Consider the following 17,859-nt stretch of genomic DNA (forward strand, 5'->3'; position numbering starts at 1 on the left):
TATATAAAATATATACATGCACATATTTCTTAAATATATACATGCATGTGTGGGTATTTATATATACAAATTAATTATACACACTACACACACATATATTATGTAAACACAAACTTTTATTTTGGATGCGATTAATCGCGATTAATCATTGCCCATCCCTACTCCTAAGTGTGGTATAATTGTCTAAATCTATCCACCAATCTTAACACCAGTTTACCTGTAGAACGTGGAGTAAATCATATAGTCCCTCCAGCTTAATAGCACACATGCTGAAGTTAACATGCACTGCCATCAGATGTGATATTTGCATTGCATGCACTTCTAATTGATTCACAGTTTTAAGTGAAGTCACGCTGCCGTTTGTGACAAAACCTGAACATAAACATGCATCTTCTCCTCAGAACGAATACATGAAAGATGATTTCATGATTAAAATAGAAACGTGGCACAAACCTGACACGGGCTCTTTAGAGAATGTGAGTAAGACGTTTCTTTGTGATTTGATGTTTTGAATGCATCTGTAACATACCCAGGCTGATATGTTTTTGGTGTTTGTTTATGCCCATTATCAGGTACATGACCTGGACCCAACCACATGGAAGACAGTGGAGGTCGTGCATATCGATATAGCTGACCGGTCTCAGGTTGAACCTGCAGTGAGTTCACTTTCCATCAGTCTTGAAACACTTTGCATTGTTTGCATGTTCTTTGTGGTAACATTACCCACTTTGAATATAATGCTAATAGTCCATCCCTCCGGACATCCCGTGGTCACATGGCACTCAAAAATAGGCTATAGATATACAATATAGATAGACAAGTATGATTTATAACCCAGACCAGTTTTAACTTTTATTTGCATAATCACTCCTCCTGAAGCAAATGCAGTATGGTGTTTTCTAGTGTTGTCAAAAAACTCGGTACTTCGGTACCAAGTCGGTACTAAAAAAAAAAAATGTTACGGTACCAGCTTTTCTAGGTACCGAGTACCTGGTTAATCCAGTTCTGTTCTAGACGCGATGTCTGAAACGTGCACAGTCGCGTCCTCTTCATAACGCTAATATGGCTCTCTCTCTCTCTCTCTGAATCCACTTGTTGACACGAAAGGAGGAAAGAGCCACATATGGAAATATTTTGGATTAGGCTAATGTCACGTTGCCATAAGAGGCCGATTACATGCAAATTCGCAATTTCAAATATAGGCGTGATTCAAGCGCGCTCCTAATAAAAACTCGTTGGCGTTGCATAGCAACGACAGACGCCGCGTGAGAGCAAGCGCTTTGGAAAGAATAAGCACGCGCAAAAATATAATTAAAAAACACGCGCGACATGTGAACGGCCTCTAAAGTGCTTTCGGGGTAGTTTTACGAGTACATGAGCACAGTAGTATCTACCCGACACCAGAGTACTATGGTATTAGTATCGATGCATCCCTATTTATGTCATTTAATGTCAGTGCCAGTTCTAGGCGTATTCTTGCCTTTATAACTCAGCAGGTTTAAAAAGCCTTTTTAAAATTAAATATTAATGCAGTTTTAGATTAATAAAAGGACAGTCAAGTCAAATAAAACATGTTTTATGGTAATGCTACAAAGATACCATTCATAAACATTACTTAGTTATCAACACATTGAGTGAACAATATATTTTTACAACATTAATTAATGTTTGAAAATGTTATTTATTACAAACACCCGATTGTTCATGTTTGTTCACTTAATTCATTGTGCATTAAATAAATAATGGATTAAAACTTTACAAACAACTTTAAAAATGTGTTAGTGTATACTATTGTTTATTTTAGGTCATTTTATCTAATCTTTTTCTAAAGTGTTTATAATACAAATGTACAGTTTCCATACTTGTAACCGTGATAAACACTTAAATATATGTAAACTTAAACTAAGCTTTGGTACCGAAATTGGTACCGAGAACCGTGAATTTTAACTGGTATCGGTACCGAATACTGAAATTTTGGTACCGTGACAACACTAGTGTTTTCACATTTGAACTTTGGTGTTGGCTAATTGCATGTGATGTTCCTCTTTTAAAAGTCACTTTTAGATAAAAGGCCTGGAATTATTTGAAGTTCTTTTAGTGGTCGACCATTGTGTTCTTGTTAATGACTGATACAGATCGTCTCAAACTGGCCAAATCCGGTGTATATGTCGGTCACTAGTCTCTTTCATCCTTAAAGTAGATTTTTTTTTAGTTTTTTTGATTAGTTTTATGTAATATCCCAATGTTCTCAACATTGATAACAATCAGAGATGTTTCTTGAGCAGCAAATCATCGTATTAGAGTGATTTCTGAGGGATCATGTGACTGAAAATTCAGCTTTGATCACAGGAATATATTACAGCTTACTATATATTCACATAGAAGACAGTTATTTTAAATTGTAATAATATTTCACAATATTACTGTATTTTTGATCAAATATATGCAGCCTTGGTGAGCAGAAGAGACATCTCTCAAAAACTTTCAACGGTACTATATGCTGGTAATGGGAAAGCACATACTCATATCTAGCTAAATAATACTATTATACTATATATATTATAAAATTATATTGATACCGTAGACCCCCTGTTTTTGCTTGGAAGTGTGAGAGCATATCTGAATTAAACAAATTATTCATTAGGTTCATACAAAAACGTCATGGGTTTCTCCGTCTTTATTTAGGCATCATGAGCCTCAAACGTGTGCCTCTGACGTGTACTTTGAAACTTTCAGTGTGCTGTGATTTGGGATTTGCTAATCCTTATCCCACGTGCTGGATTTAGGCTGGCTAGTGTGTGATTCGTGATTCAGCCTGTAGCCGGTGTGTTGCATAAGACTGGATTAGGGTGACGTGACATTATTGTGTGGACCATTGCCCTTCTGACCTGCTTTACTCGAGGTTCACTAGTTTACCAAGAAGGCTCCTTATCAATAGTTATCAAGCTTCTCTAAGCAGCAGATGTACTCCACAAACTGGTAAAGACGTAAAACTCAAACCTCGAGAACAAACAAACCGGCTGCCTAGCAGACACGTGTCGCATCGAACATCAGCAGCTTTGAATAAATCCAAATACGTTTCCATTAGACCTCATTCTGGCTCTGAGTCCAGTGTTGCCTATCAGGAGTGTACAGGTTATCTGACCTGTAGAGGGCCGCTGGAGGGACTGCTCTTCTCATGCCTGAGCACTTTTATGCTTCGTATCTTTAATTAGTTAAGTGGATCAGTCCTGGTTAGGGTTAATCCTTATTCCCATATGTTCACGGTACTTAGCCCCGAGGTTTGAGAGATTAGAAGGTAGAGTGCGAGTATGTGCAAAAAGATGGAAATGGTGGGAATTCCCAAACTGATGGTGATTTTTAAGATATCGTTTTGTTGCAGACACATTTAGCTACTGTTCAGCATCATTGCTCCAGTCTTCAGTGTCACATGATGCTTCAGGAACCCTTCTAATATGCGTATTTTCTGCTCTAGAAACATTTATTTATATTGTTAAAATTCAGTGTCGAATTCTTAGCTGAATAGAAAATTAACAATTTAATGTGTCCTTGTATTATGATTTTTCCCTCCAAAAAAATGGCAACCTTGATAATCATAAATGATTGGAGCAAATCATCATATTAGAGTGATTTCTGAAGGATCATGTGACACTGAAGACTGGAGTAATGATGCACAACATTCAGCTTTGATCACAGGAATAAATTACACTTTACTATATATTCACATATGAAGATATAAAAAAAAAAACATAGGCCTATTACTATTTTTACTGTATTTTTGATCACATAAATCCATGAATAAATCTTGAGCAGAAGAGACTTACAAAAAAAAAAAAATTTGGCCGACGAGTTAAATATAATTTAACTTGTGCTTTAAAGGAGTAGTGCACTTTAAAAAAAAAAAAAAACTTTTGCTGATAATTTACTCACCCCCATGTCATCCAAGATGTCCATGTCGTTCTTTTTCAGTCGAAAAAAAAATTAAGGTTTTTGATGAAAACATTCCAGGATTTTCTCCATACAATGGACGTCAATGGGAACCAAACGGTTCAAGGTCCAAATGAGAGTTTCAGTGCAAACTGTTCGAAGGGCTTTAAACGATTCCAGACGATGAATAAGCGAAACGATGGCTCATTTAAAAAAAAAAAAAAAAAGTTTAGGTTTTATAAGCACAAATGCTCGCCTTGCTCTGTTCTGTGATGCACGTTGGTGACTCTCCTGTTTGAACTCATAGAACAGAGCAAGGCGAGCATTTGTGCTTATAAAACTTAAACTTTGTTATTTTTTTTTTTTAAATGAGCGATCGTTTCGCTTGATAAGACCCTTATTCATCGTCTGGAATCGTTTAAAGCCCTTTGAACAGTTTGCAGTTTGCACTGAAACTCTCATTTGGACCTTGAACCATTTGGTCCCCATTGAAATCCATTATATGGAGAAAAATCCTGGAATGTTCATCAAAAACCTTCATTTCTTTTCGACTGAAGAAAGAACGACATGGACATCTTGGATGACATGGGGGTGAGTAAATTATCAGCAAAAGTTTTTTTTAAAAGTGAACTACTTTAACTTAAGGTCTGACACGAAGGAGCATGCAAATACGACGTGATGTCATAATGCTAATTAGTGCATTACGCCATCTAGTGACATTTGGCAACCTTTTTGCCAATTATCACTGAAAGTGGTTGACCATAGAGATAACATGAAAAAAAATCATGTCCCTGGTCTTGTTTTGCACAATTAATTGGTAATAATTTACAGCGTTTCACCAAATTTGAATATCCATGTCTGAAATTACTTTTACGCCAACTTAACCAGGGCAGTGTGGAGAAATATGAACCATAAAGGAATTATAAGTGATCCAAATTGTCATTCTCTCAGGATTATAAACAAGATGAGGACCCAGCAATCTTTCAATCAGAGAAAACCGGCCGAGGACCTTTAGGACCGGACTGGAAAGTGAGTGGCTCTATTTAATTATTAGTTCCCTATCAACTCTGTTCTATATGAAGATCTTGTGTGATTTCTCCCTGAACAGAAAGAGCTCTTGGCCAAGCCAGACGCCCCTCGTATGTGTGCGTACAAACTAGTCACTGTCAAGTTCAAGTGGTGGGGCCTTCAAACCAAAATAGAAAACTTCATCCACAAGGTAACAATCGACACACATCAAATTTGACGTTAATTGTATCAAGCATTTGTTCCTTATGTGTCTTCTCATTGACATTAAACCCGGAGTGACGCATCTCAATGTGATTTTGATAATTCCCTCTGTATTCTTCCAATCTCACAATGTTTTTCAATAACAGACTTTTTGTTTTGTTTTCGACTGCGTTTGCAGCAAGAGAAGAGAATCTTCACCAACTTCCACCGTCAGCTCTTCTGCTGGATCGACAGCTGGGTGGAGCTCACCATGGCAGACATCCGCAGGATGGAGGAGCAGACGCAGCGAGAGCTGGAAGAGGTGAGCAGGGCATTATGGGCTGAAGCACGTATAGTTTCCTCCATTGCATTTGCTCCCACCCATCCATGGCAGACCTCCTCATTCCCAGCGGTTCAGATCATAAAACGCTATTCTTTCCACGTTTCGGCTTATTCATGAATATAAACTTTATTTTATGCCTTTAAAAGTAGCATCTCGAAGCACTTTACGTAAAAAAAAATAATGGAATTAGAAAGATACACAACAGTCTAGGCAGTAAAAACTAAACAAGCAATAAAATAGAAGGCCAATACAATAACAATCACATTAATCACATGTCTTGAAAGGGTAACTAACCCCCTGGTCAGAGCCTGACTCCACCCACTGGCAATATTTGAAAATGCTGAAAAAGTGGGCTGACCCCAGCGGAGATAGAGGGGACGAAATAGATGCTAAAACACTCTATCCTGGTCGTTTTCAATACTCACAATTCCAATTCCTGACTCGTTACAGTGGTTTTGACGACACAAGATGCTTTTTATACTGCCAGGGGCGTAGCTCGCGTGGTGAGCTGAAGTGCGGAACATCCAATAGGAGAATTCAACTGCAGTAGCCACCGTTCAACCTGAAGAGGGCAGCACTAAGACGTTTTTACATCATATATTGTAGAAATAGAACACTTTATAAACAAATGTCCAAAAAGTTACTCGAATCAATGACTGGTATTAATAAAGATCCATTCTTACAGATCATTAGCTAAAAAAAAGTTGGTTTAGTGTTTAGCTGCTCTTTAAAGGTATAGGCTGTGATTGCTGTGCCTCTAGTGTCTCAAAATGGAATTGCAAAAGAATATCATATTCATATAAGTGTCACAAAGCTCTCAAACTAGGGCTGCACGATTTGGGCCAGAATGATAATCATGATTATTTTGATCAATATTTTGACGATTATTTGTTGATTTAAACCAGTAATTCTTAAAGTGTGGTCCGCCATCGCCCCCTAGTGGTCTGCGAAAAGATGACCTAAACTAGGCAAGTGTTTACAAAATCGTCGCTTTTTCGCACGTACCAGTGTGATCAGTCTTCTTGGCTGATCCCTGGAGCGTACGATCACACCGTTGTGATTAGAACGTTCAGTGCATCACGTCAGCAACTGCTAAATTCAAACGTGGTCTCGCGCGCGGACGCACTCAGAGCTGTCATATAACCCAACTATTGATTGTTTTGAATGTTTATTTTAGGTTTCAGACATTTAAATACACATAAGTACTAGCAAAACAATGATTTTGAGTTTGTAAAATACACACTGATGTCTATGGAAGCGGCAATAATCCTTTCAGTTATAATAAGACAACAACACGTTTTATTCATATCAGATGCACATTGTGTAAGTAGCTTAACATTTGATCCTATTCTTCTCCCAGTTCACCAGCCACTTACTATCATGTATTTCGTGAGAAGTGGAGGAATTGATGTTGTAAATCCAACAGATCTGATTCTCTGAACTGAAAAAGAAACTAAAATGGCGCCGCCCGTTGTGCATACAGCGAAACTAACGCGATCGTTATAAAGATGTTTAAACAATGTCAAACCCATCCACTTGCACATATTTGACAATCGAAATATCAGTGTTTCATGCTATAGCTAATACATTTATGAATATTTTTAACAAAAAAGGAAAAATGACACAAAAGCAGATCATCCTTCATTCAGCGCCGTGTTTTGGTTGTGCTGTGTCACGTGACAAGCAATGACGCGTCACCATGGAAACATTAAAGTGGCAAGTTCTAAATAACGGTCGCCTTGAAAAACTCACGCTGGGGGGTCAATTAGAATATTTTAAACTTACGTGTGAAAGGGTTAATAAACTTAATTACCAAGCTTTAGCTTTCAGTAAATAAATTAAATATTTTTTTATTTACTGAAACACACACACACTCGGTATCTCTCGCACACTTTCGTCTCTTTCGTGTAATGTCGCTCACACTCGGCCTCGCTCGCACGTGCACACGCTCGGTCTCGCTCGCGCACGCGCACACACTCGGTCTCGCTCGTGCGCAGAAGGTCTCTCGCGCACTAGGGCTCATGGAGGCACGTGATCAGACAGTGGTTTATGGAGCGCTAGATTGGCTTTGCAAAAAAAACCCTTTGAAACGGAGCGTTCTGTGAACGGATCGACACATTTTAAATATCGCTCGATCACGCGAATTTAATCGTGATTGTGATTAAAATTCGATAAATCGTGCAGCCCCATCTCAAACTAAAGAAAATTACAACTCATTTAAAAAATAACGACTTTCCACAAAAAATGGCATTATGTCTCCAGTGAGTGAATGTTATTTTGTCATTTACCTTTACAACTGAACAATTCAAAATGCTAGTCGGATGCCGTTGCTTCATCATTGCAATAGAGGGCTTTTATTTTGTTTGCAGTCTTTTGTTATTAAATTCTGACTACAAGATAAATAGCAACTGGTAAGTGCGCTATTGCAGGAAACACTGAGCTTATAAGTGTACAACCTGGACATCATCAGGCTACAGTGCACATCTGGACTGATTTTATTGCGTAACTTGGGTGTTTATATGTGGAATAAAACATTAGTACCTGTGATATTAGCACCAGGGGTCATAATTTGATTGTAGACCTAAAATAGTAATAAATCTGCTTCTGGATGTTATTGAAGGGGTTACATATTTGAGCTATATTGGTTTTTTTTAGCCGCTGGTCACTGCTGGCAGCGCTCACGTATTCTCTATTTTCAGTTGTGTTTTTGTTGAACGCGTCCCAACTCAAGTGTATAGTATTTGGCCCAGATTCTTTCCTCTAGCCAGTAAAATGATGATCCAACGGCACGCAGTCTTTCCAAACTCTGACACGCTCTGTGATCGCTTTCAGCATGCAGCCAAGGAAAACCACAAACTCTTCACTGCCTGGGAAATATCGATCAATACACCCTCATCCAAATCCCGAAGGCGTAGTCGCTTATTAGTTTTATTCTCAAGCGACGTTTGGGCCAAGACCAATAAAGCGATTCCTTAACCGTCAACCCGTCAGTCAAGTTACGACTTATATCTTGGTCCTAACCAGTTCATCTGTTATTGCCTTCAGTTGTTAAGGCTGGCATTTATAAAACAAGCAGTATATGTAGTAAAACTTTATATTAAACAAACAGTTTTTTACACAGCTGCTATACGGCTGCCAAGCAGAAAGTATGTATTTGGACTAATATTTGACGAATCAAGTTTGCTTTGGCTTTGCCGTGCTTTACAAAAACCTTCCAGGGTATATATTTTTTCAAAACCTCTTTTATGGAAATGATGGTGAATATATTTCCAGTGAGGATTATGTCAACGTTAACCCATTCAGTGCCTCTTCGCTGACATTAAACTGTTATATAGGTGAATGTCACGAAAACGGACATGAATGCATCATATTTCTCACTAAAATTAAGCATATTTATGTACCTTTAATATATATTTTTTTAATTCTGAAATGCAAAAATGCTGCCATTTCCCAATAATAAATAGCTTGTAATGTAAAAAAGTAAAAAACAAATTTTGATCCACTTCAAATGTTGACTTGTATATATTAGGGCTGTCAAACGATTAATCGCATCCAAAATAAAAGTTTGTGTTTACATAATATGTGTGGGTGCATTTGTGTATAATTATTTTGTATATATATAAATACACACACATGCTTGTAAATTCAAAAAAAGATATTATTTATATATAAAATATTTATATTTATATATACTATAAATTATATATAAATCTATATACAGTATATACATGAAAATATTTTTTAAATATATACAAGCATGTGCATTATATATAAATAATTATACACAGTGCACCCACATATATTATGTAAACACAAACTTTTATTTTGGATGCAATTAATCACAACAGGCCTTTTATTTATATATATATATATATATAATAACCTAATTCTCTTTTTTAATTAATTATAAAATAAATGATAAATGTAATCTTATTATATTTATAAGATCTCAGATTTTATTTATCATTTATTTTATCTACATTAAGGTACAATTTTAATGTTGTTCTTAATTTGTGTTGTTGGTTTTACCCACACAGCATGGTTATTACTAGAAATTTGTTTTATTTATATTTTATTTTTATTACTTTAAAAAAAACACATTTTTTGTTGCTTTTTTTTAGGTATTGTTTTATTGCTATGAAAATGTCACAGTGAAAAAGATCTGGTGAAAATTATAATTATTATAATTTTTTTATTATGTTTTTTTTGTTGTTTTTTTTTTAAATTTTGTAAAACTGAAAACTTTCTCAAATCCCAGTTTATTATACATAGACTTCTGATTGCTATAAAAATGATGACGTGGCCATTTCTACCTGCATTATGCTTTTATGTTCTGGCGTTTCCTGACACTCTTCTTCCAGGTCGACGCCAGTAAGTGGAAAGATTGCACCTAACGGCATGTTTTGTTTCTAGATGCGTCAAAAGGGATCCGTACGAGGCACGACGGCAGCCGATGAGTAGCCGAATCCTTTTTAGTAACACAAGGCAGGTGGAGAGACTCCGTAAGGAAAAGCAGTCGCTCCGTCGCTCTTCTTTCTCACGTTCTTTTCATCCGCCGCCACCCACTAACCCATCACTTCACTGATTCCTCCATTACAGCTAACCACAACTAACTTTTCTTCTGGTGTTCTCCGCTCAGCTGACGTGTGGGCCGACATAACCCGAGTAAAAGTGTTAGTCATTTTAGACAAACTCTTGGCTGAACCGCCCTCTAGTTTTAGCTCAGGCCAGAGGAAAATAGTGCCTCAACGGCGCAAATTAGAAGCAGGTGTTTGCAGCTCCTTGAGAAAGCCTCATCTGCAAGTTCTAATGGTTTTAGACTCCAGTTGAAAGGTAAAATGTTTTTGTGAGACGTTCTTGGTGTTTAAAGCAACTGTGGTGGCCAACGGCTGTAGTTTCCAAAAGCAGCGTTCTTCTGTCGAGTTGTTGATCTTCTCTCTAAATGAAGCCAGGTTTGCGATGTTTACGGGAGCAGCTGCAATGCCCTTCTTTTTCTTTTCCGTTATTCTCATCCTTCAAGGTTCGTGCATGCAAACAAGAGTCATTTACTCATATCATGTCCTTCCAAACGACTCCATGTGACTTGCTTTCTTCCATAACTTCCACGTTTGTTTTCTGTACAATGAAAGCATACAGTGATCACATGCTATCAAGCTCTGAAATAGCAACATAATGCGCTATATTTTAAAGGCGTAGTTCACTTCTAAAAAAAAAACTTTTGCTGATAATTTACTCACCCCCATGTCATCCACGATGGCCATGTCTTTCTTTCTTCAGTCGAAAAGAAATGAAGGTTTTTGATGAAAACATTCCAGGATTTTCTCCATATAATGGATTTCAATGGGGTCCAAACGGTTCAAGGTCCAAAAGACAGATTCAAAAGGCTTTAAACGATTCTAGACGATGAATAAGGGTCTTATCAAGCGAAACGATCGCTCATTCCAAAAATAAATAAAAAGGTTTAAGTTTTATAAGCTCAAATGCTCTCCTTGCTCTGTTCTATGATGAGCGTTCGTGACTCAAACTCGTTCATCAACATGAACAAATCTTTTATCGAGTCATTTGTTGAATGAATCAAGTGACTCGAAAAAAGATTTGTTCGTTTTGATGAACGATACTGAACTCAATATATGATATTAAGACATATCATAACAGGTTTACAAAAAATGAACTTTTGATTAAAATGCTACTTTGATGTTACATTGTGTGTGTAAATGAATAGATTTTGACTTGGTGCTGAAACGCAAAGCACAGGACAATAGAGACACCAGAATAACAATATTCATGATTCTGAAGCTGAAAATACAGAATTATTGTTTTGTTTTGTTTTTTAGTTTAGTTTAGAGATTTATTACTCCCCGTGGTGCAATTAGTTTGAGCTTACATGGTGTCTCACTTGAAAGCACATACAGTCAAATACATTAAAAAAAGGTACATTTATAGCGATTTGTAGAATGTTTAATTGCCCTTAGACTTCGTCCAAATGCAGCGGATGTGCTGTGCACTCTTTCACTGACTAGATATATTTAAAATCATCATTTGGCATTTTGAGGACCCCTATTGCATTATTATACATTATATTCAACATTATATGAAGAGTTCAGATGCAAAAGCCTCTAAATGCCATTTGAAATTTTCTTTAATAATGATTTTTATCAAACTTTTATATTTAAGTTCAGTAATTTCACTTAAATAACAATTAATAGATAAATATCATTGCCATTAAAGTGAAATTACTGAACTTAAATATACAAGCTTGATAAAAATGATCATTCTAGAAGAAAATTTCAAATGGCACTTAGAGGCTTTTGCATCTGAACTCTTCATATATAGTAGTCTAACGTAGTACCGACATTAAAACTCTGAAAGCGAATGGTAATTTTTTGGGTGAACTATTATATCCATGATACAGATTTAAAGGAGTAGTTCACTTTTAAAAAAACTTTTGCTGATAATTTACTCACCCCCATGTCATCCAAGATGTCCATGTCTTTCTTTCTTCAGTCGAAAAGAAATGAAGGTTTTTGATGAAAACATTCCAGGATTTTCTCCATATAATGGACTTCAATGGGGTCCAAACGGTTCAAGGTCCAAAAGACACTTTCAGTGCAGCTTCAAAGGGCTTTAAACAATTCCAGACAATGAATAAGGGTCTTATGAAGTAAAACAATCGCTCATTTAATAAATAAATAACAAAGTTTAAGTTTTATAAGCTCAAATGCTCGCGTTGCTCTGTTCTGTGATGCACGTTCGTGACTCTCCTGTTCGAACTCGTTCATCAAAATGAACAAATCTTTTTCCGAGTCAATTCGTTCGTTGAATAAACCAAATGACTCGGAAAAAGATTCGTTCATTTTGATAAACGAGTTCAAACAGGAGAGTCACGAATGCGCATCACAGAACAGAGCAAGGCGAGTATTTGAGTTTTTAAAACTTAAACTTTGTTATTTATTTGTTAAATGAGCGATCGTTTTACTGCATAAGACCCTTATTCATTGTCTGGAATCGTTTAAAGCCCTTTGAACAGTTTGCACTGAAACTGTCTTTTGGACCTTGAACCATTTGGTTCCCATTGAAGTCCATTATATGGAGAAAAATGCTGGAATGTTTTCATCAAAAACCTTCATTTCTTTTCGACTGAAGAAAGAAAGACATGGACATCTTGGATGACATGGGGGTGAGTAAATTATCAGCAAAAGTTTTTTTTAAAAGTGAACTCTTTTAATTTTTGTGTTGCGATGTATTGTGACACCTAGTTTGTTCATCTCATGAATGGTGTCAGATAGTGTGTGTGTGTTGTATGGACTTCTATTGTAGCCACTGTATACTTTCATTGTATTCAAATCAAATGAGCAACCTGAATGCTGCTTTAACAAGAAAGAAACTCATGCAGGTTTGGAACGATGATAAAAGATGACGAACTTTTGATTGAGTGAACTATTCCTTTATTTTCGTATTGGTCGTGTGTTGGACGTCTTTCAGAGTTGTGTTGATCTTGCAGGCAGTTATGAAGTTAATTTTATAGACTTTTTTTTCTTCTCAAGAGAAATTGAGCGTCTATTGAGAGTCAGAATGAAGCACAGCCGCTTCACATTTGTGTTATTCTCCCTCCCTCTGCGTTTGGCTGTGGAAGAGACTCGTCGGCCGCTCTTTCCAAGCGGCTCTGCCCAAACTTGTGTTTTTCCCTCTTCGTTGCTCATTTCCCCTCATTGCTGCTTCTCTGCTCTGTGTTCTTGGTTTCTAATCACCGCTTTTGTGTTTGTTGATTTTTCCAGAGTGTGTTTGTGTTCGGCGCATGTGAGCGTGTGTGTTTCTGCTCTCTTTGGTTTGAGTGAGCGTGCGTTCGTACACGTTTGAGTGTCTTGTATTCACACTGACCAGGCACAGTGAAAACTAAATGCTGCGACAAAATCATGACAGAAGGAATTATTTTTATAGTGTTTAGTAAGGCATTATTATTGTTAGTTGCTTTACTTGTAGATGATACTTTACTTTACTTGTAGATGATAAAACGGGTGAGATCTAGAGAACAGCCCAGCATAGTATATTAAAAAATATATTATTTTTATACTATTTTAATAGTATTAGTATTTTGAATTAGTTTTAAGTTTTAGTAACTTTAATTGCATTTGTTAAAGGGATAATTCACTTTGAAATAAATTTTTGGTATGTTTTGTCTTACCTCAAGGCCATCCAAGATGCAGGTGTCTTTGTTTCTGCAGTATTTTCAATTTTGATATTTTTAGGTCAAACCGTTCTTGTCTGTCAGTCATATAATGGAGGTCTATGGTCACCACCTCAAAGAGCATGCACAGAGAAGTCCAAATTAAACATGATTTAATGACTCGTAAATGTAAGTACACATTGATGGCCTAAGACACAAAACGAGCGGTTTGTGTGAGAAAATGAACAATATTTATATTGTTTTTATTCTTGTGACCACAGCCATGTCCAAGTGATCTCTCGCGCGTGTACGTCCCTCATTGTTTACACAGAGATTTCAGAAGTGTTATCCTTCACTGTGAAGATCTAAACATATTTAGATATACAGGAAATCGCAATTTCGATATATCAACAGGTCATTAAATCATGTTTAATTTGGACTTCTCTGTGCATGCTCTTTGAGGTGGTGACCATAGACCTCCATTATATGACAAACAAGAACGGTTTGACCTAAAAATATCAAAATCACATCTACATCTTGGATGACCTTGAGGTAAGATAAAACAAACCAAAAAATAATTTCAAAGTGAACTATCCCTTTAAGTACAGTAATTACCGTTTTAGTCATTCTAGTATTTTTAGGTTTATATTTCGGTACCGCTTTACAATTAAGGTTTCATTTGTGTGCATATCTTCAACTACACTAGTAGACATAAAGCTATTAAAAACACCACAGCATTTGTTAATCTTAGTTAATTTTCTAATACATTTTTAAATCGTTTACATGAATGTATTGTGAGCAAACAAGGAAAACTTTAATTTTTATTACCTGAAATAAAGCTGAAGTAAAATATAGGATAGGAAAAACTTCAAACTAACAAACTAATTGAAAATAAACTATAAAAATAATGTTCGGCATGATTTTAGACCAAAATTATACGTAATATCCTTATATTAACCATACCCAGTGTTGTATTAGTGTAATACTGTTGTTATTTTTTACTATTGTAGTATTTTATAGTATTTTATAGTATTTTCGACCAATGAGATTTCACTAACCAAATTGAAACCGATCGACCACATGGATTGTATTGGAAGAGCGTGTCACATGATAGGCCGCATCATTCTCGTTATCATTTTTAAATCAAAAGTTGTATTTGTTTACGTTAATGTATTGTGAGCAAACAGGGAAAACTTTTAATTTTAATTATCTGAAATAAAGCTGAAGTAAAATATAGGATGGGAAACACTTCAAACTAACTAACTAATTGAAATGATGGTTAATGGATTACCTAGCATGAACCAGCAAGCAATATTTATTTCACTGCATTTATTAGTTTTGCTAAAAAATATTTTTAGTTAAAAAATAAGCAACTTTATAGTGTTCGGCAGGATTTTAGACAAAAAAAAAAAATATATATATATATATATATATATATATATATTATTTTTTTTTTTTACTATTTTAGACCAAAAAAAAAAATATATATATATATATATATATATATATATATTTTGGTCTAAAATCCTTCCGAACACTATAAAGTTGCTTATTTTTTTAACTAAAAATATTTTTAGTATGTATATATATATATTCTGTAGGAAAAAAACGTAATACTCAGTGTTATATTAGTTTAATTCTGTTGTTATTTTTTACTATTGTAGTGTTTTATAGTATTTAATGTTTTGAGTTAAGTAATATTTTCGACCAATGAGATTTCACTGTAACCAAATTGAAACATGATCTGTCGCATGATAGGCCGCCTCATTCTCGTTATCACTTCATGCCTGGTTAGGACGTGATGGTGTTGTTATGATTCATGTTTGGCTTCAGTCACGCATGAGAGAAGGTTCCTAACGGTCACTGTTTTCTTCTCTCACACCTGTAGCTTCGCAAAACTGGTCAGGTTCGAGGCACCAGTGCTGCTCACGAACAATGAGGCAAAACTACAAGAATCCAACCACGATGACGCTCGACGAACGACATCAACGCATCCACCGAAGCGGCCGGCGGCGCCGGACAGCAGAATGACACAATGATCAGTAGTACTGGACAGGGTGGACACTGTCTTGCGCGCTGGACGACACTTGACCTGTTTTCTAGATTCAGGCAGGTTGATCCAGTGACTTACCACTTTAGAAACGTCAGAGTATTGCTGTATGGTTGTGTTATTCTAATTCAGGAAAAAAAAAACACAAAAAAAAAAAAACGACTTAATTTTGGCAGGCATCGGACCAATTATTTGTTTGTTTTTGTTTGGTTATATTCTCTCATAATGGTTCAGATCTTTACTTTTCCTGTCTGTGTTTTAGTCCCCCCCCCCCTGATGAAGCACTTCTTTTCGGTTCCTAATCATAGGTTTTTAATTTGCCAGTTTTTCTAAGAAAACGTGATGCACATTTGCGCGCAAAAACACACGTCCACCTCGCAGGATTTATTTATTTTGTCTGCGAGTGGCTTTAGCATGAGCTCAGGCATGTCTTTAAGAGGGTCTCGGAGACCCAACCCCCCTCAGGACTCTTTACTCCTCTCCAAAAGTCCAGACTAATTACCGGAGCAAATCGCTGCTGCTTTTTTTATTTTTCGACTGGCTTTAGGACAGGCCAAGTGCTTTCATATCGCTAATCTACCTGTAACGCTTCAGGGTTCCCACGCTCACAGAAAAACCTGGAGATATCAGGGAAATGTTGTGATTTCCAGGCTTGGAAGAAAGTCTCAGTCTCGGTTCTGCATGCAGGGAATAATTTCGCTTAGTCCCTCGAGCACCAATCGCAGTCATAATAGCGCTGGTGCAATGCACAAGCAGACATGTGGCCGTTTTTAAGGTGGACCTACTTTTCCAGGTGGATGAATCTCTGGTTCCGGATGTAACTGGTATCCTTGCGCATATTATGCAAATACTACTGGCGTTGTCATGACAGCAGATTTAAATTCGCTGTCGCTACACAGGCAGAAGGCTCATGTTTGTGCCTGTAGTTTTTCTGAAGTCTTATATATTATTTCATGCTCATTTTCTCTGATTAACAGTGAATGAAATGTAAGGCTTGCGTACAGTAGTGCGGTCTTCATCCTTTATTCGATTATAGTTACAAGATTTTGTAAGCGTATTGTGCTTGGAGTCGATTGTTTTATTTGTGCTCTCATGCAAAGAAATTATGAACACGTGCAAAACAAGAGAGAACCAACTAAATATTAATAGTCACTCTCGTTTGCATAGTCAAATGAAACCTGTAGCTGGAGTTTTGTCAGATAGCAAAGTTTAGTTCATATTTTAAGAAATATGGTCATTAAAAACAAATCTCACGTCCGGCCACTACTGTATCTATATAATTAATGTGTTTATATAGTGTATGAAACGTCGTGGGAACCCTGAGCTCTGCGCCTCAATGTGTGTGTGTGTCGACGCCTCAACAGATGCTTTTATAGTTTCTATATCGTACCAGGTCGGATCTGAGCGAGGATGTTGCGTGTAGAAATAATTCTACTTCCTGTCCTCCTCGTCTCTGGCCGTCTTGCACCAGCTCAGATCATCCAGCCTAGCAAAAAGAGTGTTTTATCTTCTCGGTTTTTAAAAGTGTGGACAGCAGATTACGGTAGTGTGAGTCTCGTTGTGATTGTCCTGGTAGTTTTAATAGGATTGCTTCTTAACGTCCCTCTCATTTCAAGGTCCACAAATGTTCACGCAGTCATGCACCTTGCGCCTCTATAGCGCACCTGCGTTTCTTTTTCTTCTAGATCAGTGATTGGAGGAAGTATATTTTCTGTAGAGCAATCAGTGCACTGACGTCTGCTCGGCAGACACGAACACTGTCTCGAGTCTCACGGATCGTGTGTTTACTTTTGTACGCGTACAGGGCTTTTAGGCTAGCGGGGTGGGCATGGGGTTCAGGGATAATCAATCAATCATGTATTGTAATCTAAGCTTCTTTTTCTTCTTCTTTCTTGGGGAATTACACAATGCTGTTTCTGTCTTTTTCTGTTTGGAAATCAGGGGAAATATCAGTGAATGTACAACGGTGTGATTTTGATTCTGTTTGTTTTTATTTTTTTTCCCTGCTGCTTCTGAAATGGTTATAAATTGAACGATTAACAGTATATCTAATAAATTTCGACACCAGACGGGCTTGGGATTTTATTTTGAGTGTTCTTTACACTGCTGTTGCATGCTTATGGAAAACCTTGATGTGTAAGTTGATTTTAAAACCGCTTTTTTAGG

At 36.6% G+C, this 17,859-nt stretch overlaps 1 protein-coding gene across 1 annotated transcript in view; it reads left to right on the forward strand.

Moving 5' to 3' along the window:
* Positions 1-17,762, forward strand: part of pitpnb (phosphatidylinositol transfer protein, beta) — a 28,925-nt gene extending 11,163 nt beyond the window's left edge. The window contains exons 6-12 of the mRNA XM_039676962.2: positions 402-476; positions 573-656; positions 4,879-4,956; positions 5,036-5,146; positions 5,336-5,458; positions 9,893-9,981; positions 15,532-17,762. Of these exons, the coding sequence (XP_039532896.1) occupies positions 402-476; positions 573-656; positions 4,879-4,956; positions 5,036-5,146; positions 5,336-5,458; positions 9,893-9,940 (519 nt within the window). The 3' untranslated portion in view covers positions 9,941-9,981; positions 15,532-17,762. The remainder of the gene's footprint in view (positions 1-401; positions 477-572; positions 657-4,878; positions 4,957-5,035; positions 5,147-5,335; positions 5,459-9,892; positions 9,982-15,531) is intronic.
* Positions 17,763-17,859: the final 97 nt, after the last annotated feature.

Source organism: Pimephales promelas, chromosome 23 (genome assembly GCF_988280905.1).
Source record: "Pimephales promelas chromosome 23, fPimPro1.hap1.1, whole genome shotgun sequence".
Lineage (NCBI taxonomy): Eukaryota > Metazoa > Chordata > Actinopteri > Cypriniformes > Leuciscidae > Pimephales > Pimephales promelas.